Source organism: Microchirus variegatus, assembly GCF_963457635.1.
Source record: "Microchirus variegatus genome assembly, chromosome: 13".
Classification (NCBI taxonomy): Eukaryota; Metazoa; Chordata; class Actinopteri; order Pleuronectiformes; family Soleidae; genus Microchirus; species Microchirus variegatus.
The window spans coordinates 26,886,832-26,903,361 of record NC_139814.1 but is presented as its reverse complement, the minus strand read 5'-3'; the positions used below and the strand labels follow the sequence as shown (position 1 = coordinate 26,903,361).

Here is a 16,530-nt window from a genome sequence, read left to right as displayed (position 1 = left end):
TCCTTGTTGAGGGCGGTGCCGTTTATTACGATGGTAAATTTCAAGTCATTCAAGATACCTTTTGTTTTTGAGAAGAAACTCAGCTCACTGTCAAAGTGCATCAGGGTAAATGGATTATTTCCTTAATTTAAAAAATTCATACAAAATTATTCCTTAAAAGCTTTGCAAATAATTTCAACTGATCCTTGTTCAGGGCGATGCCGACTATTATGATGGTAAATTTCAAGTCATTCAGAGATACTTTTTGTTTTTTTGAAGAAACTCAGCTCATTGTCAAAGTGAATCAGGATAAATGGATCATTTCCTGATTTTCAAAAATTCACTAAAATTATTCCTTAAGAGTTTTGCAAATATTTTCAACAGATCCTTGTTCAGGGTGATGCCGACTATTATGATGTTAAATTTCAAGTCATTCTGAGATACTTTTTGTTTTTGAGAAGAAACTCAGCTCACTGTCAAAGTGCATCAGCATAAATGGATCATTTCCTGATTTTCAAAAATTCATTACAATTATTCCTTAAGAGCTTTGCAAATATTTTCAACTGATACTTGTTCAGGGTGATGCCGACTATATTGATGGTAAATTTCAAGTCATTCTGAGATACTTTTTGTTTTTGAGAAGAAACTCAGCTCACTGTCAAAGTGCATCAGGGAAAATGGATCATTTCGTGATTTTCAAAAATTAATTAAAAATATTCCTTAAAAGCTTTGCAAATATTTTCAATGCATTCTTGTTCAGGGCGATGCCGACTATTATGATGATAAATTTCAAGTCATTCCGAGATACTTTGGTATCTCGATAGGGCCTCCAGAGTCCCAAATATAAGGATTTAAATGATTAAAAAGTTGATTTAGTATAATATGTCCCTTATGAGACAGTGAAACATAAATAAATAAAACAATTGATTGATCAGATTACACTCAGAACTCAAGGAAAAGTGAACTCACAGAGTTTGGATCAGCGTCTCCTCTTCCTCAGACGTGGATCAGCGTCTCCTCTTCCTCGTCTTGGCGTCCAAGAAGCAAACTAATCCAAGTTTCTAAATCGTTGTTCTTATCTGTGGCCTCATTTTAACAGAATCAATCATGATTGTGTCCTGATGTATTTATGTTTTATCAATAAACAAACTGTAGAGGCACTGATTTGGCCTTAAGTTCCTCTTTTTAGATGTAGATGATGAATAAAAGTGTGTTTATCTCCCTCCTGTGGCTGCAGTTGGTAACTACCTGTAGAATGAATAGTGAAACTTTCCAGTGAAAAAAGCGGCACAAAAATCAGTCGATAAAAGTAAAGAAGTGTCTTTTTTTTTTTAAGTGTGGTTTTATTTCTCAAATGTACTGTATAATATATTTATATACCGACTGTCACACATTACATGAACACAACTTTCAATTTAAATACACAGGGAAAAATAAATCCATTTGGTACAAAATTAAATTTGAGCAATAATAATAATAATATAAATGATAATAATGATAATAATAATAATACATGTTTCATCTTTCTCTACGCGAGCAAACAAAGCGATTTCAGTTCAGTCTGTGAATTTTCTCATGTTCGAGGTTCAAGAAACACAAATATAAACAAACAAAACAAAGCTACTTTAATAATATAATCATTTCAATCTTAACTTTAAGGTCTGGTTTTTTTATATAGATAACATCTAATTGTCAATTATCACATTTTGCTTCTTCTTTTTTACGGAAAATTAACATGTTTTTGAATCAAAATACTGTTTTTTTCATCATAAATATGAAATATGTCAGGTGAGAAATCCTTTAAGAGTTATGAGAGACATTATTTTCACAAATTGAGGGCTTGATTGTGGGCTCTTAATGATTTATGTCATTTATAACACCCGTTTAATTCAGGATATATGAGATTGCTGCTGTTTTATATCCTTTTGTTGGTTTATACACCTCTACTGATATTTTTAATGCTAAAATATAATCATTATTGTCGTCGATTAATTTTCAAATGTACTGTTTTGCAATAAAACAGTGGGAAAAATAATAGAGCATATTATTATTATTTCTTGATTGATTTCTGACACAAAGTTGGGAATAAAAGGATGAATTCAGTCTATTTGTCAAATAAACAACATTTCTGTCACATTTTCTCGTTCCGCCGACTTCTCCCAACATGAAACTCAAAGTTTGCATCACTTTGTAAAAGCGCTCACTCTCCCACACCAAAGCCCACAGAGAAAACCAGTGATTTTAACGTCACAGCGCACAGGGGTTCACAGGAGTCGTTGATCCACTGCTGCCTCCATCACTAACTCCATCACCTTCGTTCAGATTCACCTCAGTGGCACAAAGTGACCACACGAGGCAGCAGTAGACCAGCAGCTTCTGTGTCCATGTGAGCTAAAATCACTGATTTTCTCTATGGGCTTTGGTGTGGGAGAGTGAACATTTTTCTAACTTCACGTTTCCTGTTTAAAAAAAGTCCGTCTAACAGTGGGATAAAGTAATAAAGTTTGTTTTTAAGATATCATAGACTCAAGCAAAAACCTGAACGATCCCTTTAACATCATGTGATCATCGCGGTGGTGAATTACCCTGAATCATCAGTGAATAATCAAGCAATAAATTAAGTTAATTAATAGATAAATAAATCAATAAATAGCCATTTTTTGTTGTTTTTAACACTCTCGTATACAGAATATCTGTGATTCCCCATATTTACATCAGCACTATATATATATACTGCATACACACACACACATACATACACAACATTATTATGGGACAATTTCAAGTTTTCCAATAGATTTGGTTAAAATCACTGGTCATTTCACACATACACACGGTCCTGTCTATAGATATAGATATATATACATGTTATACGCTGTATACATCAAAACCTTGGCTGTTTTCATGTGTCGGGATTTAAGGGCTGAAGATAAAGCAGGTTTTGTTGGGATTTAAATGAAAGGAAATCATCATTTTATCAGGAAAGCCGCTCTTGCGCCCAGACAGCCGAATCATGGGTGGACTCGGTAGAGGAGGAAATAAAGCAAAAAGACAGGATTACGTCAATAAAACTAAGATTTGTGGAGTAAAACGTCGTTTTTTAAATCTTATTTTGGGCAAAACGTATGGCTACGAGCCCTGGTCGTCTTCTTCTTCTTCTAAAATGGCTGCCTGAGGGTGTTACTAAGATGGCTACCGAACATTAAGTCAGGCTTAATTTGTACTATCGCAGTTTTTGGATGGTGCGTTCAAGGACCGTGGGAGCCACAAGTCTTTATCTAACTCATTTTTCCCGTGAGCTACACATACACGAAAACTACACTCATCCAAATAAAACAAATTTGAAACTGTGAGGATGTCAGAACAGGAAGGGATTGTCGTGTAGGTTCCCCGTCTCACCCGTCCTGCTGTTTGACATTGGCTGTGGCGGCGCTAGGGCTCCCCCTGCTGGCGGTGGAGGAAATCCTCCCACTCCTGTCTGAGGACTCCCACCAAAGAGACCCGACATTCCCATTGCCGTTCCCAACACGGTGAGATCTTCTAAAGGATTCCTCGCCGGATTTCCGGGACTCGGGAGCGTTCCCGCTCCTCTACGGAGCGACTCGGCGCGGCGTCCCATCCTCGGACTCCCCCCTCCAGCGGAACCGGGAGCGCTCGCGCCAGAATAAGACGCTCCCAGAGACCGGTACGGCTGCTGCATGCGGGGAGTTTGACCGGAGGGATTGGCGGCTCCAAAAGTGGGAGCAAACGCACCGCGGGAAGGTGCAAAGGCGGAGCCGAGAGGAAAACTGCTGCGTTGGGCTGGTGTTTGCGGAAAGGACGCTCCGGCAACAGAACCCGAGCTGAGAGCAGCAGGGCCGAACAAAGACGGGCCTGGGGTTCTGAAAGAACCTGGGAAATTAGCAACAGTCATGAAGGGATAGACGGGACGTGGGGGGAGGGGGGGAAGGAGGGAGCAAGTCCGAAAGAAGTCCAGCAAAAGAAAGAATGCACCAAATCAGAGCAGAGAGAGGGGGGAGGGGGGGTTTATATATAAATATACAGAGTATATATATGTACTGTATGTGTGCTTGTTTATATACAGTTAAGGCCAATTCATCGTTTCCATGTCTGTGAGTCCAATAAAATGTGTTTGTCGTTCCATGTTGTTCCCCGGGTTACAGTCGCATTATGTCATGGTACGGTCCGGAATGGTGAAGTCCTGCGTCAGAACCTTTACTCGATAGGCGGAGGTAAATCGGCCGAATGACCGAATCACTAAAAAGTAGGGATGGGCAATTCTCGCAACAATGCCATTCAAATATGTTTGATATTTGTCGTATATTGTAAACCCAAGCACATGAGACCAAGTGGCAATAATGCAGGCTTTACAGTGTGTTGAGCTAACGAGGTTGCATTCAAAGACCCTGGTAAATTTTCCGTCACTTCGGGCGTGATCTACAGCATGTCAAGCTTCAAGATGCATTCAAGAAACCATGCAAATCGTCCACCAAGTTTAAATGCTGTTTTTCCGTCATGGTACGGTCCGAAATGGTGAAGTCCTGCGTCAGGCTTAACTCGGACAGAACCTTTACTTAGTGGGGGGGGTCATCAGCGTGACCTCATAACTATAAAGAAGGGATTTCTCGCAAAACTGCTATTCAAATATAAGACTGTACTGTTTGTTGTATATTGTAAATTCTAGCACACGAGACTAAGTGGCAATAATGCAGGCTTCACAGTGTGTTGAGCTAACAAGGTTGCCTTCAAAGACCCTGGTAAATTTTCGTCAATTCCGGGTGATCTACAACGTGTCAAGCTTCAAGATGCATTCAAGAAACCATGCAAATCGTCCACCGAGTTTAAATGCAACCATTGATATCTTTTTCACAAATTACGAATAGTTAACAGTACCTGCTCTACTTTTTTATACAAATAATCGATTAATCTACTACTCATGCCTATCCCGAGTACAAAGAAGACCAAGATGTGAAGGTACACAGCTATTTACCGAGGACTGGAACACACCAGAACATCACCGACTGTCACTTTCAATGGGATTACAGGGATTACAGAACATGTCCTGCAACGTTCCGAGGACCCAGAGGACGGAAAGGATGGAGAGGCCTTTAATATTTATGAGCAAAACAAAGTACTGTAGGTCACTAATATTTCACACGTGTACACACACAACAACATCTACGCACAACAGCCTCAGACACCAGAGGAGGAGGACGACAACACTGAAGCTTCTCCAAACAAACAGATAAATATGCATTTGTCAGTCACTCTGTTCCTCGCTCCTCTCTCTGCACTGGAATGATAAGCGTGATTTGTTTTCATGCATCCGTTGGAATCAAGCGCACGGTAAATAGTTCCACGAGAGGGCAGCGTTTCTCAGCCAGAGCGACGTGTTTTGCTTTTGTTTTGCTTTGTTTTGTTTCCCCCACAGTTCTTACCGATGGCTTGCGTCTGGGCAGCAGGGGGCAGCGCGTTGGCGACAGTGCGTTGTTTGGGTTTAGAAGAAAACAAATCGTCCAGGTCGACCAGCGACGCCCCCGATGAACCCAAGAACTGAGCGGTCCTTCTGTACATCTCCTCCTCTTGTGCTGTTCGCTTTCCTGCAATAAAATAAAGGATCCGGTTCTACTCTAAAAGGTGTTCTCTTTAAAAAAAGGGTTAGGAGGGAAAAAGAGAGAGCAGAGCGGAAAGAGAGGGTTAATCGGTTAAGTTTGTTAGCAGAGCGCTGACTCGTGGAGAGATGGTGGTGAAATGGAGAGAAGATAGTCATTCATGCAAAGGACCTTGAGAGTGGATAAGAAAAGAGTTCACAGCGTGGGCAGAGGAAGAGGTTGATGCTGTGTTTCTATCACGGTACGGTTCGGTTTGGTACAGAACCGTATGGTTTCAACTCAACAAAAACAAAGGGCCAATTCCAATTCCCATCTTAACCCTTAATCTTAACTGGCCTCAAAACCAAGTGTTGAGGGTTATTTTGTCACTTAGAAATGGGACACCCCTTAAATGCAGATACGTCTTCAGACTGTAGGGGGCAGAATAACGCCAAAGCTGCGTCCAGTCTGTCAACTCCAAAAAAGAAGAAGAAGATTATCACGATTATTTATTCTGATCCGTTTGTCAGTCAAGTTATTAGGTTGTCAGTTAGTTATAAGATAATACTCATACAAATATTCAGCTGACAGTTACCACACACCACGACTTATTGAAAAGTAAACAATAGCAAACGATGGACTATTGACAAAAGATCGTAAAATAAAAATAAATGTTAGGCAACAATGACGTCAGTAATCCATAATATGGGCCTAAACTAAGATCATTTTTATATCTCTATTAACAAAGAAAATACTTCATTTGTATCGCACTCGTTTCGCTGCTTTCGGCCCCATCTTTGTTATGTGAAAACACGCAATGCATTCTGGGTAGCCCTTGCTCCCAAGGGTGGTCTCGGAAAATCTCGATATTGAGGGCGATACAGCCCTTAAACTTGACCCTCAACTTAATTTTTCTGAGAATCAGGACAGCACTTGCACTAGAGGGAGAGCATTTTTGAGATTGATGGTTAAAATTGAGGGTTAAGTAAGGAATTGGAATTCACCCCAAGTCTCAGTGAATCTGCTTACATTCTATCAGGAATTACATTCTATCAGCGCTTTATCCACACGGAAACTACGTTTTGGAAGCCCTTTTTGAAAACGGGTCCCAACGCTTTACTACGTTAGGAAAACAATGTCAATTTTGGGGTTAATTTTCAACATTTTCAAAACGACAAAGAAAAGGTTTGGTTGGTTTCAGTTAAAATCAAGCACAAATTTTAGTGACCATTTAGTCGGATTAATCAAAGCGGATAATTCTATTGACAAACACAAAGCAGACGATGAGGATTCAGCCCTGTGAGCGATGGGTGAACGGATGAGGTAGTAGAGTAACTTAATCTTTTAAGTCTTTACCTGTGACGTTGCTCGGTGCACCCCACGGATCGTTGGCTTTAGATGGTCCGTCTCCAAAGGGGTCCGCGGAGGGTGAGGAGGCCGAGGGTGGAGCAGGTGAGCCCCACGCATCGTCTGTACTGGCTGGAGCTGAAGCTACGTGAATAAAAAGAAACGAAAGAAGCGAATCCTTGTTGTTGAGAAGCTAAAGGCTAAACTGGTTGCAACTATACGAATGTACCACACCTTCCCTTGCATCTTACCTGGTGCTCCCCAAGGGTCATTGTCAGCTTTTGAGACATCTCCAAAAGGGTCAGACGTAGTCAACGGTGAGGTGGCTGCCCAGGGATCTGACGGCGGAGCTGATGGTGCCCCCCATGGATCGGACCCGGTAGCGGGTGGAGAGCCGGCAGGGGCTTCCCAACCTTTGGGCGACCTCGGCGAAGAGGCATTAAAGGGATCCGAGCCGTCCTCTTTGGGGGGCGTTGTTGGTGCAGCGAAGGGGTCGTCGGCCTTTGTCGGTTTGGATGGTGCGGAGAAAGGATCCTCTTTAGGCGGTGTCGTCGGAGCGGTAAACGGGTCGTCTTCGGGACGTTTGGACGATGTGGGGAAGGGATCCTCTTTGGGCGGTGTTGTGGGAGCAGTGAAAGGGTCTTGAGGCGATGTCTGTGACGCAAACGGGTCTTCTTTGGGGGGTGTTGATGCTGGTGCAGTGAAGGGGTCATCTTTTGGGGCACTGAAAGGATCGTCTTTTGGGGAATTGAAAGGATCGTCTTTAGGTGTGTTAAATGGGTCATCCTTTGGGGAATTGAAAGGATCGTCTTTTGGGGAGTTAAATGGGTCATCCTTTGGGGAATTGAAAGGATCGTCTTTTGGGGAGTTAAATGGGTCGTCTTTTGGGGAGTTAAAGGGATCATCCTTTGGAGCCCTGAATGGATCGTCTTTAGGTGTATTAAAGGGATCACTGTTTGATGAAGTAAAGGGATCTTCCTTGTCTTTGGGTGCACCGAAGGGGTCTGAACTATCTTTCGGGGCACTGAAAGGGTCGTCTTTAGGTGCACTAAATGGATCTGGCCCATCTCTGGATGCGACAAAAGGATCCTCTCCATTCTTTGGTGCGGCAAAAGGATCTTCCTCAGTGTTTGGCGTGGCAAATTGATCTTCATCCGGTGTACTCGGAGCACCCCAAGGATCACTGCCAGGTGCTTTGTCGGTTGTGTCAGGTCTCGCGGGTGTACCCCATGGAGCTGTGGCCTCTTTAGGTTCCTTGGGGGGCCCCCATGGACCTGGTTTGGCCTGCTCCTCCTCCTCCACCTCCTCTGCATTTTCTCCTGCCCACACGTTGTCTTTCACGTCAGCACCTTTGCCCGCATCCTCCCATTTCAGCTCGTCATCGCTCAGCTTAGCCTAGAATTTAAAAAATAAGGATCAGTCATGTAAGAGCTCCCCCTACAGTTTCAGAGCGCAGTCATAAACATCCATCCATCGCTAATTTACGCACCCGTCTCTCCGTTTCTTTCTTCTCAACTTCCTGTCGGACACGTTCCTCTTTGCGGGCGGCGAAGGAGGCGGTCAAGTCAGCCACTGAGGGAATGTTGTCTATGGACGGAAGCCCACTGGCTCCGGGGACATAGCACGGCTTGTAAGTTGCATCCTTGACGGCATCGGAGGATGACGCTGGCTCGCAAGGATTGAAAATAGTCAAATTAATTAGATTTGTGTGAAAAGCATCGAACCAAAACATTGTGTACATTTAGCAGCGAGACTTCAGAGCTCACCTGTGGCACTTTTTGAGGTCTTTTCTCTGGTCTTAACTGCAAAGTCTCTTTCCTCTTTAAGCTTCTCATCGTCCTCCATTAGAATGAGTACAACCTTAGCTTTCTCTCTCACGTTCCCACCCTGGGAAGATACACTTTATGTATTAGACTCTGATCAGTTTAAAACAAAATCCAACCTAAGCCTGAAACATGTTCATAATTACAATTCATGTACCTGATCTTTGCCATCCTTTTCAACAAAGCGGTATTCTGTGAGGGCCTTGACAATGTAGACGTTGTCTTTCATTTTCAGAAGGACACGATCATCACCGGTCTTCAGCAGATACTCCAGAAGTGTCAGGGACTAGAGAGGGAAAACATAACATATTTTTTAAGTAAATAAATAAGAATTCTAGACAACATTAGCAGATTATTTTACTTAAATCAATTGAAGAATAACCAAATCATTTCTTATGAGAGTAAAACTATATATTGCTTAACGTCCCCCGGTCCTCACCTTGTGGATGTGTCTCCAGTTCCTGTCGTCTTTCAGGCGTTTCCACAGCATCGTCATGATCTCGGTGCAGGCGATGGCGTTGTAGGTCAGGTCGGAGATGTCGGCCATCTGAGTGCTGGACGGGCCCCATGGGTCGTTAGACGTAGCCTCTCTCACCTGCGAAGAAGGACGGACATCGGAATAGACGATAGCGATAATTTACATCATCTTTTTATCTGTCAATTTAATTTTGTTATTATAGCTACAGGAGCGCCCTGTAATTAAATAAAATTAAAAGTGTGACCCATCTTGGGATAATAATTGCAAAAAAAAAACAATAAAACGTGTGACCCATGTGAAAAACCCAACAAACAAACAGCTAGCAGACAAAAAATTAATTACATTTAAATAATAACACCTCTGAGTGCCGTACAGTACAAAAAGATGTTCCTGTGTCGGGTCTAATTGCCCTCACCTTGACCTCAGCCTCAGAGTAGTTCTGGACCAGGTTCTTCAGTTGTCTGCGAAGCATGGAGGACGTCATGGTGTCAGAGGGGGGAGGAGGTGGGGAATCAAACCACCACGATCTGATTCAGAGGAGAGAATAAAAGAGTGAACAAAATGTTGACCCCAAAAACGCTCACAAATAAACATTACTGCAAATATAAGTCTCTTAATGTCACTACTTTAATTTATAGTCATTATATTACGTGTAAATATCCTTCATAAACAGTGTATTATGTTTTATTATAGAGTGTATTTACAGTGTGTTGTCACAGAAACAACGTGTGTGCAGCTTTATATCCACATATAGCTCCTATATCAAGATATACACTCAAAATGTGCACATATTATATCACCCACACTTACATATATATATAGATTTGACTTATACAGTGATATATATACATCGATATCCAATGATTTGAAAGCAGTATATTTATACGTCATTTGATTTGTGACAGTTGGTGTCCGTGTGACACTGCGACAACCACAGACCGCTGTCCACTGAGTGGCTAAGCTACATGCTAGTTAGCAGCCAGCATCCTGAGGCTCGTCTGTGGTGAAGATACGAGCTAAAACATCACAAACGGAAGAGGAAGAGGACACTGACTGTGTGTCTCGGTCTAACCGCTGACGGATGAAGTGACTGTGGAGATTCACGCTCCGGGTTTTCAGGACCTCGGAGAGCGACTGAAGACGAACGGCAGCTAACGGTGTCAAGCTAGCAAGAGTTAGCTTCGGACTTTGGCTAAAGGCGGCAGTGTTTTTATTTTAAAAATCGACAAACAAACACTGGTGGTCGCTCACAATGACACTCAACGACCCGTGTTATGTTCTTGAGTTGTTAATGTGTATCTACAGAATAAAAAAATAAACGCTTTTACCCCCGAGAGAATGTTCAGGAACCTTCGAGGAGACGACAAGACGCTGCGGGGTTTCCGTTTCCGCTTCCGCCGATGTCCAGCACCTGCAGCTGCGTTGTTGCCAGGCTACACAATGGGGATGTGACCGGAAGTAGCCAAATCGGAGCTAATAAATAACAAATATCTGTGGAATTGAATCAAAGTTTAAAGAAACCGTTTATTTAGACACATAACACAAAGAATACGTTAATTATTTTCATTTTAGATGTGTGATCATATAATAATACATTATGTGTTAACAGTGCGAAAATGAAGTATGTATTGGTATGTAAAATCAGACTAAAAGTACTAATATCAATAAGGGAATCGCTTTGAAATGGAAGAAAACATTAAAAATGCCATCAATCTCAAGGAAGTTCTGATTAGGTGTGTTTCAAAAATGTAATTGTAATGTATAACTGTCCATATACTTTAGTTTATTTATTCTTCTGACTCTGTATATGCCGAATTGTCCATTAGTAACATGTGAATGCAATGATCTACTATATGAACTCATACCTAATAGTGATCACATTAAAATTGACAAATACTTTAAAAAATACTGCAAATTTCAAGCAGGTTCAGTGAGATTTTTTTTTGTAGTTTTATAGTAATATAGTTTACTTGTTATTGTGAATGTTACTATTACTATATTATAATGTATTATTCTGAGTCTGTATAGTGTGTTTTTGATATGATAATTGTGATAATTAATTAAATAATTAAAAAATGAAGGGAGTAGTAGCACGCACACACACACAAACACACACACACACAAATGAGTCACAACAACTCCCCGCATAAATAACACTTGAGCCAAGATGGCGGCCGAGGGCGAGTACGAGTCGATCCTGTGCGTGAAACCCGATGTCAACGTTTACCGGATTCCCCCGCGAGCTTCGAACCGCGCATACAGGTGAGCGAAGAGCCGCCGGTCACCGACAGCCGTCCGTGACCGCCGCCGGTGCGTGGCGGTGTCCGGTGTCGCCGCGCGCGGACATTTTCACTCTCAAGTGGCCGCTGTCAGGTGGCTCCAGCTGCCGGAGCAGAAGGCGGGAGAACCGGCGTTTAGGAGCGGACACACACACACACACACACACACACACCTGTTCGTTCGGAGGTTCTTTAACGTACACGTATGTTCGTGTTTCGGAGACACTCGGGGTTTGTCGTGAACGGTTCGTGTGTTCTCGGAGCCGCTTTGTTTGTTAGTTTGTCATCGTGACGCCGGTGGTTCGATCCCGGCCGTTGAGCCAGGACTTTCATGAGCTCTTCCTTTGAACAAAAAAAAAAAAAAAAAAAAATGAATAAAATAAATCACGGTTCTCATCCCGGAAATCAGCTTTTTTTTTTTTTTTTTTTTGCTTTTGTTTTCATAATTTCAAAATAAAAGCTCTAAAGCTGCAACGATTATTCTAGTAATCGATTAATCTGTCGATTATTTTCTCGATTAATCGATGAATCGTTTGGTCCATAAAATGTCAGAAAATGTTGATCGGTGTCGAGCTGAACTATTAATCGATTACTAAATTAATCGCCAACTATTTTAATAATTGGTTTGAAGCTTTTTTCATGATTAAAAACAAGATTTCTCATTGTTTTAGCTTCTTAAATGTGAATATTTTCTTGGTTTCTTTGCGCCACATAAACAAAGAAATCATTCAAACTGAATCATTTTGGTTTGTGAACAAAACAAAGACATTTGCGAACATCGTCATTTCCAGCTTTGACAAACACTGATCAACGTTTTTTTAACATTTTCTGACATTTTATGGAATATAACGATTCATCGATTAATCGATTACGAAAATAATCGTTAGTTGCAGCCCTAGATCAGTGTAACTGTTCAACCTGTGGTTGCTCGGCAGCTGAGACTCTACCGACTGCAATGACTGGTAGACGGCGGTAGGTGGCGCCACGTGACGCCAAAACATGATTTCAAAACATAAACATGATTTGCAGTCTGCAAAAATATATTTTTTCAATGCAAATATTTTGTCTGTACTGTTGTTGTTGGTGAGTTCAGTTTGTTATATGAACATAATAATAATAATAATAATAATGGAAAGCGTTGGTTCGTGCAGGGCGGCCGACTGGAAACTGGACGCCCCGGACTGGTCGGGTCGCATGAGGATCACAGCGAAGGGCAACGTGGCTTTTATCAAACTGGAGGACAAAGTTTCAGGTAAGAACCTTAATTTAGGTTGATTCAGTGTTTATGTTTATGTAGATATAGATGTAATAGACTGCAGCTGCATCTTCTCCACGGTTGACGCGAGATTCCGTGCAGAACAACGAGCGAGTAAAGTTAAAAACGAGAGCGCGAAAAATTACGACGCAATGTCTGGGAATTGAAAATTGACCGACTGACTTTGACCAAGATCCCGAGGACAATCACTTCCCTGAATTTGATGTCATCCAAGGTGGATTGGACAAGAGGGTGATGATGAAAGAGTGGACTCAGAAACCTGGAGTCAAAATTCTAAAGCAGTAGCTGGTGTTTGACCATAGAGGGCAGTAGATACAACAGTTTTTCTATCACAACATGATAAAAAAAACAGTTTGCGAACGTGAAACGTGTGAACGGATGAACAGAAGCGGCTGTTTTTGTTTGCGTTTCCTTCCCCCCCCCGCAGGTGAGCTGTTCGCTCAGGCGCCGGTGAAGGAGTATCCCGGCATCACCGTGGAGACGGTCAGCGACTCCAGCCGCTACTTTGTCCTGCGGATACAGGACGACGGCGGTCGCAGCGCGTTCATCGGGGTCGGCTTCGTGGACCGAGGGGACGCCTTCGACTTTAACGTGTCCCTGCAGGACCACTTCAAGTGAGTGTGGGGGAGGTGCTGCTGAATCCTGCATCAACATCAGCATCAGCACTGACTCTGTGTGTGTCTGTTTTCTTGTACTTGGTATTCTGAGGACCAGTGAGGGTTTTTAACCAACGAAGTGAGGTCATTTTTACAAAGTGAGGACATTTTGGCCGGTCCTCACTTTGTTTTCAATGAAATCATTTCCTTAGGCTGTAAACATGCTATACTCTGATTTTTGGTACAATTTGGTACCAATTAACCGTTTTCCAGCCCTGGTGTTTCACACACTTTTCGCTCTGGGGCTCCACCTGCAGCCATGTTATGGTACTGCACCCAGTAGATCTTTTATAGATGTCATTCATGAAGTAGATATTTGTAATTGTGTTGATTTATAAAGTGGAAATGCTGGTCCTCAATTTGTCAGCACATTTACCTGGTCCTCAGTATGCAGCAAGTACAAGATTGTGTGTGTGTGTGTGTGTGTGTGTGTGTGTGTGTGTGTGTGTGTGTGTGTGTGTGTGTGTGTGTGTGTGTGTGTGTGTGTGTGTGTGTGTGTGTGTGTGTGTGTGTGTGTGTGTGTGTGTGTGTGTGTGTGTGTGTGTGTGTGTGTGTGTGTGTGTGTGTGTGTGTGTGTGTGTGTGTGTGCAGATGGGTGAAACAGCAGATTGAGATCAATAAAAGTGGCCAGCTCGGAGACTCGGGACCAAAACTGGACCTGGGCTTTAAAGAGGGCCAAACCATCACACTCAACATAGGGGTGAGTGTCTCCTCTTTTTTTTTTTTCATATATGTCTTGGTTCTGTAGCATGCAAGATACAAGTATTCGTTAAAAACATCATTTTCCCTACTATAGAATATGGTTCGTCAGGAGAAAACTGAAGTTTATAAACCGCTCACTCTCCCACACCAAAGCCCATAGAGAAAATCAGTGATTTTAGCTCGCGGGGACATAGGAGCTGCTGGTCTACTGCTGCCTCATGTGGTCACTTTGTGTCACTGGCTCCTGAGTGCGGTGATGTAAAATCACTGATTTTCTCAATGGAGTTTGGTGTGGGAGAGTGAGCAGATTGGAAAGCATTAAAAAAAACTGAACTATCCCTTTAATAAAAAACATAAATAAATGTCTCTGTCTCCAGCAAGGTAAAAAGAAGGATAAGCCCCGCCCACAAAGCTCAGGAGGGTTCGGACTCCTCCCACCACCGCCTGGAGGCAAGATAGCCCCTCCTCCTCCTTCATCCGGCCCATCCAATCACAACATAGTGCCGCAGACGGCACCGACGGCAACAGGTAGATGGCGCTAGCGTGTAGTTTTTTTTTTATAAAAAAAAAATGACACTGACACACTTGTGACGTGTGGTTGTGGTTTCAGACTGTCTGTTAGAGCTGGACACCAGTAACTCCAACACTGTGGTTCAGTCCAAAGCCTCTTCAGACCTGTGGGGAGACTTCTCTGCTGCTGCCACGTGAGTCGCACACTTTTTAAAATAATAAACCCTCTTAAATGTTCCGTACTGGACCTTTAACCTTGTTATAATTAAAGGTGCATTATGTAATAAATCATAAAATCCTCCTAATATGTCACAGACTCAGGAATAATGTTCATATAACAAACTGAACTCACCAACAACAACAGCACAGACACAATATTTGCGTTCAAAAAATATATTTTGCAGACTGCAAATCATGTTTATGTTTTGGCGTCATGTGGCGCCACCTGCCGCCGTCTACCAATCGTTGCAGTCAGTAGAGTTTCAGCTGCCGAGCAACCACAGGTTGCCAGTTACGTCTGAAAAACGAAACCAAAAAGACCTCGGTGTTTTGAATTTGAATGTAGTAACTGTTTTTGGCCACATTCTTACATATGGCGCCTTTAAGTGTTATTCAGCATATTTCTACCTTTATTAATGCTCCTTATTGTAAAGTGTAAAACAAACACCTTAACTATGATTTAATCAATGTAATAATAAGATTTAGGTGTAATTAAGTGTTACTTAAGCCTATTTTTTTACCTTTATTAATGCCCCTTGTGAGCCTTATTGGCTTTACTTACTTTTAAAATGTTACGTACTGGACCTTTAAACCCGATAAAACGCAGAAATCGTCCTTTATTTACCTTTTTTTTCACATATCTTGTGTGTTTTTCCAGCTCGGCTCCTCCTCCTTCATCTCGACCACAGAACACGACCAACTGGATCCAGTTCTGAGTCGTCAGCGTTTCCACGGCTACGCAAATTATTATTATTTTTTTCATTTTATTAATCTCGCCTGCATCAGTGTTCGCTACTTCCTGTTCATCACGTTCACGCCCCCCCCCCCCCCCAATCCCGATCCCGAAAAACCCCAACAACAACAACAACAACAACAAAAATCTGAGGCATGGAAACATCACATGACATCGTCATCTCACAGTTTCCTGACAGGAAGTGACATCACAGGTCACGTGACACGTGTCACTTCCTGTGACATTTCTAAGGGCTACTGTTTTTATGTGAGAATTTGTGCCTGCGTCTCCTCACCACTAGATGGCTCTCTGAGCAACTCTAATCTCGAGGGCTTTTCTTATCTTTATGGCCCCCTGCAGGCCGACTGGAGAACTGCACCTCCAGAAAAATAAGGCGACAAAACTGTGAACCAGATGCGACCAATCAGAGTCGAGACGTTTGTTTACATTTTTATACTTAAAATTTAAATATCCTCAAATTTCTGCACTTATCACCTCTAATCCTCATTTATCGCCACAGGAAACAGGATTAATCAGATTAGCTATCAGCTGTGAGGTGTTTTAATCCCCGTTTTTGCTTGAACGTGTCAATATAATGGTTTTTTTTACTCGTAGAAATGAACACAAACGATGTTTATTTTGTCGGGAAATAATCTGAAATGAGATTAAAACGTCCCAGAAACGAAGGCGGGGCAAAACTAGTTTACGATGATTGTTACTTTATCGGACGAATGTCGCCATGGCAGCAAACGATGTGTGATCGTAAAAGTGCGTTCACGCTCAACGCGACGCAGTTTTTTTTACGGGATTACGACGTACAGGACTGTAATCTCACCGTGTGGCATTACGTCGTACAGTAATCTCACTGTATGGGATTATTTTCATACAGTTTGCTCACCGTGTGGCATTATATTGCACAGTAATCTCACCCTGTGGG

The 16,530-nt window shown here is 42.2% G+C and overlaps 2 protein-coding genes across 2 annotated transcripts; one reads left to right on the top strand and one right to left on the bottom strand.

The window, feature by feature from the left end:
* Nucleotides 1-3,337: 3,337 nt before the first annotated feature.
* Nucleotides 3,338-10,572, bottom strand: LOC310935685 (uncharacterized protein; the record flags this gene model as incomplete). Its single annotated transcript, XM_083899619.1, has 10 exons — nt 10,547-10,572; nt 9,634-9,745; nt 9,180-9,335; nt 8,898-9,026; nt 8,684-8,804; nt 8,407-8,582; nt 7,169-8,312; nt 6,927-7,061; nt 5,418-5,579; nt 3,338-3,870 (listed from the first exon to the last, which is right to left on the bottom strand). Exons 2-10 carry the CDS (start codon nt 9,700-9,702, stop codon nt 3,338-3,340), a joined length of 2,625 nt encoding a protein of 874 aa, XP_083755745.1. The 5' UTR covers nt 9,703-9,745; nt 10,547-10,572.
* An 813-nt stretch (nt 10,573-11,385) lies between these two features.
* necap1 (NECAP endocytosis associated 1) lies at nt 11,386-15,576 on the top strand (the record flags this gene model as incomplete). The annotated part of the gene is made up of 7 exons (XM_083900078.1): nt 11,386-11,480; nt 12,649-12,749; nt 13,201-13,387; nt 14,021-14,129; nt 14,509-14,659; nt 14,742-14,835; nt 15,519-15,576. 7 exons carry the CDS (start codon nt 11,386-11,388, stop codon nt 15,574-15,576), a joined length of 795 nt encoding a protein of 264 aa, XP_083756204.1.
* Nucleotides 15,577-16,530: the final 954 nt, after the last annotated feature.